The sequence below is a fragment of the Procambarus clarkii genome, chromosome 94 (assembly GCF_040958095.1).
Source record: "Procambarus clarkii isolate CNS0578487 chromosome 94, FALCON_Pclarkii_2.0, whole genome shotgun sequence".
Taxonomy (NCBI): Eukaryota; Metazoa; Arthropoda; class Malacostraca; order Decapoda; family Cambaridae; genus Procambarus; species Procambarus clarkii.
Genome location: NC_091243.1, coordinates 51221 through 58014, shown reverse-complemented (window position 1 = coordinate 58014; position 6794 = coordinate 51221). Strand labels below are relative to the sequence as shown.

The following is a 6794-nucleotide window of genomic DNA, read 5'->3' as shown; positions in this document are numbered from 1 at the left end:
TAATGTTAGTTTAGATTTATCAGCTTAATCCAGTTTGGCATATTACATGCAGAAAACTCTGAAGTTAGTGATGTCAATTCATTTTTCACTCTAGTAAGTTATTTATAAATTTCACAAGTTCTTTGCATCAGTAATTTCCAGCATGATAGAATCTTTGCTAATTTCAGGATAAAGTACAGTATAAAGTTTCATTGGAATATTTATTTAATAGTTTACAGTGTAACATCAGTATTGTCTATTTCAGGTTGTGGGAAGCTGCTCCTCCTAGATTCAATCCACTGAAGACTCAAAGATCATCAAAAGGCCAGAGAAAACCAGAGTACCAAGGACAACATCCACCTGTAAAGGAAAAATAAAGTATATCAAACAGGAACACTCATTTTATTAACACTAACACCTATCTATAAGCACCAAAACGCCTAAGTGCCAATCTTTTAACATTGGCTCAGCAAGGCCTACCCCTTACTTCCATTTGAGGCAAGACTTGTTGGCTGAAAGAGTGCATCACATCTTTTGGTTTAGTGCCCAACATGGTGTAAAGCCTATGTACATCATGTTTCAGGCACTAAACCTCTGGATGTATCCACTCTTTCAGTGAACAAGCCCTGTGGTGATTAACAATGTTTGCACATTGTTAAAGGTCCCTACACCTATGCAATTCTAGTCCATCTATTGGATGGGTAGTAGAGCAGGGCTCTGAAAAAGCCAAGCCAGGGAAATCTGCAGGACTGCCTGGTCCCCTTTATGAGATGGGGTAGGATCAGTACAAACTGCATCAATCCCTGCAGGTTGTAACAGTAGGACTTTGGTACACATCTATAAATGGACTAGATGAATGAAAGTAAATTAATTAGTTGACATAGCTAAAACACTTAATTCCACATACCAACTTTCGTAGATTTGCAGAGTAGAACAACCACACTGAAGCCAGTCAATGCTTTGATGACATTGTAATCTTCCATACCACCTGAAACATTTACCCAAATTAGCTTGTTAAACAAGATTTTACATATGCAGGTTCCTTTAATCTTACAATTAAGATTGTTAGAATTCTCCTTTAATGCTAATCAAGCAAAAACATTAAACTTAGTTTGACTAACCATAAGTACATTAAAGACAGCAATTTATTTTATCTACATGTAAGCATCATTTCAGATTATCTTCAGCCATAATGAGTGATTGTTTAAGTTATAATGTTTACTACCACACTCGCCTAATTCAGAATGTCAAGCAATTAACACCTTCAAACTCAGGGCTGAAGTTCGACTTTCCCATCAATATTCTGGAAGACAATATCTATTTAAGCTTCAAATAAATAAACTAAGTTGAAGTACAGTTACCATTCAATATTTAATTTGTGTACTATACCATCATTAAATGATTCTTTAATTTATGAACATAACCTTTTAAGCTACAAACGTAGATTAAATCCATGATGTCAGTAGACCTCCCAGTTGGGATTCTTTTACCATGTTGTGGCACAGTCTTAAAGCACATCTGGGATCCTCCGACATAAGTTTGAACCCCTCATCACAGCCCTTGTGCATTAGAAATATCACATTGTGATTTGTGTTATTTATAAATGAATAATTTCTAGCCAAATAAGTAAGAACCATGCAACCAACTTAACACCAGAAGTTAAGTAAACAAATTAAGATTTAAATAAAACATTTCATAAAATCTTTAACTTGCAAATTTATGCCGTTTAACAGTTAGTGCCCAACTTTACATTCACAAATTTAAAGTCCCATTTATTCTATTCAAAGCACAATTCTTGCAAGAATTAACTTTAGGATATAGTACCCACTAGTCAAGGCCTTAAACTAGTTTCAATTTACCCAATTTCAAGGTCCCTTCACAATTTCATTAAATATTTAGGTAAAAATTATGTAAACACATTTTACCTATTAAACTAAATAAACTTACTTTGGCCCTCTAATTCTGACAACTATGCTACTTTCTGTAGCATTTAACACTTCCAGTGATTGTTCTGCAACTGTTCCTGAAGTTATGTTGGAAGGACCTTCTACAACCTGTCAATGGAACATTAAATATGGTTAATAAGGTTTTGCATAGCAATTTCATTTTGTTTAACTTTAAAATATTTGTCATTTTAAAGTTACACTAACAAATTATCTACTTCCCCCCCCCCCCACCATATCTAATTTATAAATTAGAAGATAAAGCACTTTGAAGCCCACATTTAAGGTTTATATGCTACAAAATTTGTATTTCAAATTTATAGTTTACGATTCCCCTCCCCCATATATCTTTGGTAACATGTATTTGAAACATGCCAAGCAAACTCAAGAGTTGTTGCTATTTATGTCAAAAAAAACAATACGACAGATCTTTCATTCTTGTACAGCCACAAGCATGCGTACCATTTAGGCCAATAACTTTATTCCATGTTACCCCAGAACACTAAAAATTTAACTAGGTACCAATTTTACACCATTAAACAGATGATACAGTTACTCGCCCAGGATTCATGCCAAATCACTCTTGCTTCCTTGCGGATCAAATGGGATTTAATTTTAAATAGATAAGCAAACTGTACACAGATCTAAATGTATTTGCCACTTGTAAAGAACTTAAACCTCATTTAGTACAAATTTATAAAACCCACCAAACCGGGAAGGCTATGTAGTACCACCGAGTGTGGAAGTTTAAGGCACGAGATTCAAGAACGTCTTTAAGGAAAAATTGAAGATTAGAACCACAGCTAACAAGTGAGAACCCAGTTCGGTTGTGACCTGCACTGGCTCCACCACCAGAGTACCACAGAGGTGAAGAACCTGCTAGTCATAGGGAATGAGCTTACCCACAATATTGCAAATCTTCCAAATCTGCGGCAGAGGAGTATCTGACGTAATGGTGGAAACACTTCCAACTCTCGCGCCTCGCTGTCCAGGTGGTCCAGCAGGCCACTGCACTTTCTGAAACAAAATATAAGAATCAGCCATCTGCCAGCGTCAGTCTTTTCCAGCCTGCACACTTACAGCCGACAACCCTAGCAACCCGCAGTCCCGGGAACGCACTTCCGTGTGCCCTGGGAGGAAGAGCAAGGAATAGAGGGTAACATCGAAGACTAATGAAAACGAGGAGGGTGCAAGGAAGAGGTAGTAAGGAGAGGTCACAGTAGCACGGAGGGTGAATAGGTTCTAATCAGCTTTGGCAAACTGCCACCTAGGGAAGGAGAGGGGAGGGTGAAAAGACAAGGGAAAACAAGGATGGTGAAATGGTCACTTATAGAGGTTATGAACCCTCCACGAGATATCCAAGTACAGAGACGATCAGAGAAAGATCAAGACAGGAAAGTGAGACTCACAGTCCACATGGGGTGGGCTCACCAGAATTCAGGGAAGAGAACGAATGGTTCGAGAAGGCCGCCTCGGGTGTGTCAACATCACCCCAAAGGGTATGTCGACAGTTTAAATAACCCAACAGGAACACCAGCTCTGTTAAGGAGTCCAGGAGGTTCCTGACATCAGGAAGGGAAAGAGGGACATTTGGGGGAAAAATTTAACAGACTACATTTTACTCAAAAACATGGCCAGCAAAATAATGGATAGCACATGGAAACAGTAGGAAAAAGAGATTATCAGTACGAATCAAGAGACCAATATAGTTAAGGGCCCCAGCAAGATCAAGGGGGGGGGGGGGAAGGGGAATAAAGGAATAACCACGACAGTTATCACGACGAGCACCAAGCATCGGCTCCCAGAGACAAAGTGGTGAAACCTAAACAGAAATTGGAGTTCATGAGAGTTAGCATAAAACCCATGAATATTCCATTGAAGAATTGACATCAAAAAAATAAAAGGACAGCAACAGAACAAAGAAACAAAGGTAAATAACACAGCATGTTAAAAAAGCTAAAGATCAGAATAAGGTTTAGCGGGCCATGGGTTAACTTAGTAAGAATGGAGGGAAAAAAGAGCAGGACACCAGAGGCAGATTGACAGGGTTCAGGGAGGGGGGGGAGGGGCTGTCAAGGCCAGGAGGATAGGGGGTAGAAACTCTAGGTCAGCAACCAAGAGGGAATTGGGCCAAAAGAAACTTCCACATTAGGGACAGGGGGCCCCAACCAATAAAATGGGGAGTAAGCAATAGTTAGAGGGCGAGGAAGAAAGGAATGCCGTCTCTTTTCTTACCCGCAGGAGGAGGAGGATGGAGAGGAGCCAGGCTTACGTTTCTGACGGACAGGTGTTCCAGTAACATCGTACTGGCCGACTGACTAGGGTCTTAAGTGAAGAATGGGAGTGAACAACATCAAGATTGCTGGGAGGATGATGGACATCAGCCTGGACAGACAGGCGACGTGGAGGGCCAAGAGGTAGTGGGGAGGGACAGGAAGGATCGGGGAAAACGAAATGACTTGGCAGACAGGGTAGGAAAAGGAAAGGGGGGGGGAGGGAATCCAGAAGGAGATTCACGAGAGATACCTTCCGACCCAGGACGTAAAGGAACAGGGAAGGTGGTGGGCATGTTCGGGTCCAAGCCCTAGAAATGGTTGTGGGACAAAGGTGGGAAGGACGAGAGGTAGAACAACGTGCGAGCATAAGATACGCCAGTGAAGAAGTGGACACTGCAAACCGTGTCTTGCCTCGGGAAAAGTCAAATGATCCTGGTGTTTCAAGTTAAGGACTACTTCAAGCTTTGAGTCGATACACCTGCGAGAGAATGTAGGGTGGGCCTCGCCGCAATTCAGGTAGCGAGCCCGGGGGATATGAGCAATCGTCTTAGAGTGGCTATCGTCCCCACACATGGGGCAGAGAGAAACGAAGACTTGTGCATTTGAGGGCACCGTGCTCGAACTTGCCTCACTTATTACAATGAGTGAGAGGGGGGATGTACTCTTGAACAGGGCATCTGGCACCAGCAAGAATGATAGGTGGCTGAAGGGTCTTACTATCAAAAGGTGATACTATCAAAAGTGAGGTTTGTTTTTAAAAACCAATGTGTCGATATTACAAGATCATTGAATGTGAAATTATGAAAGATTGTCACCTTGCAGATGTGAAGTCAAACTAATCTGACAGTTGTGCGTTTAACCCCCCCTCCCCCACCCCCCACCCTCTACTTTACGTCACGACAACGACAGCCAGAAAGGGAGATGGAACTCATTTAGTAGAAACCTTATCACTAATATCTACAGTATGGGCAATGATAATCTATACAATTGTGTTCTATTAACGTTATTTTTTCAACTTTTAGCTTATGTACACCTACATTAAGTATCCTAATATACATGAACTTTGGTAAAGACTTACTATAATGCCTTGTATACTTTAAGTTTGATGTTGGCGACTATATTACCAACAGGTAATATATAAATTAGATTTTAACTACCTTCAAATACAAACATTTGCTATAATAAAGTAATTATAAAATTGAAAACCAATATAATAACCACCCTTTCACCAAGTTATGATCATTATTCTAATTAACACAATGTTGTACAATATTATAACTACAATATTTTCCAAAACATTTATTCAACTTGCCGACTTCAATGCAACAGGAATCTATCTTATCAATGTGGAGCGGTGATTATTCCTTCAATCCCATGCACCACACTACAAACTTGCAACCAACGTTTCTAAGTTACGTTTGGCTTTAACAACTACAGCCAAGTTGGGAAAAAAACTGCCTTGCATCACCTTGTTGCTCAAACAAGGTAAACTGGCCAGAACACCAATATATTTATAATCTAGTAACAAGTAAATTTGTAGTCAAGACACAGATGGTGCCAAGAACCTTATTAAACATTCCAAAACACTGAAAAAGCTCGTTTCAATAAAATTAGAGAAACTACTCTAAAACACCACAATATCACTATTTACAATAAGTGACTTCAACTAACCCAGAGTTTTTAATAAAATTTAATTTCAATACATTGCAACAGCCATTTCAGATAATGCGTCTCCACCTGTCAAGAGAAAATAAATACATTTTAGTATACTTTGTTACTATTAAGCTTACAAATTATGAACTTCGGTACTTTAATATTCATAAAGTGCTCTCAGTATAACAAGTCACATTAGAAAGTTTATGAAACTTACAATAACATTTGCACACCAAACCAATAGATACAAATTAAAATAATTACATAATAAATTTGACCATGCATGGGAAAGTTTCAAGAATCTAGTAACATTGCACTGATCAATGTCACATTTACCATTAATCTCACCCCTTGGTCTGACATTTAACATCTGACGGCCATTATGGTGTGTGCAACGAACATTTTAACAACCATATAATTTTTATTATGCAACATACTAGCTAACAAAATTACTGAGCTACCAGTAAGGACAAGTTATGAACTGCCTTAGCTACCTCATCCCTTGTTGGATTTTACCTCAATAAATTTATTTAAATGAATTGATTTTCCTCAGCCAATGGATCACCTAAGACTTGTGTACTTCATTGACAATAGAGTATGATTACTACAGAGACTATTGAGCCTGTATATCGAGTAGAGATTAATCATTACAGTGGCCAGTTTTCCATAAGTAAAATAAGATTACCTCTTAAAATAACAGCAGCCTACAGCTTGGGGGTTACATCAAGAAGAGCAATTTGAACGTTTGTCTTTACTACTCCAACAGGTATGGCCACAATCAACTTTCTGGAAATATTCACTCAAATTTTTAACAAAATTGTGGACCATAATTATTAAACTGCAGTACCACGTTCATTGTGCATCAATGTTAATTGATAATTATACAATTTAGTAGAATCAATTTTGTTGTCTAAGCCAAGATACTAGATTATAAACCTAATCA

General features: G+C 38.8%; 1 protein-coding gene across 6 annotated transcripts in view; it reads right to left on the bottom strand.

Annotated features, from left to right (window-relative positions):
• Nucleotides 1-1132: 1132 nt before the first annotated feature.
• The window catches only part of LOC138360035 (uncharacterized), a 52632-nt gene continuing 46970 nt past the window's right edge, over nt 1133-6794 (bottom strand). For 2 of the 6 annotated variants that reach the window (XM_069319960.1, XM_069319959.1), the window contains exons 4-5: nt 2825-2939; nt 1934-2033 (exon numbers count right to left, since the gene is read on the bottom strand). In XM_069319960.1, coding sequence (XP_069176061.1) covers nt 1954-2033; nt 2825-2939 — 195 coding nt within the window. In that variant the 3' untranslated portion in view covers nt 1934-1953. Of the gene's footprint in view, nt 1283-1926; nt 2034-2798; nt 2940-5183; nt 5936-6536; nt 6638-6794 lie in introns of those variants that run through there. The other 4 variants (XR_011226178.1, XM_069319961.1, XR_011226179.1 and 1 more) reach the window with 4 other exon arrangements.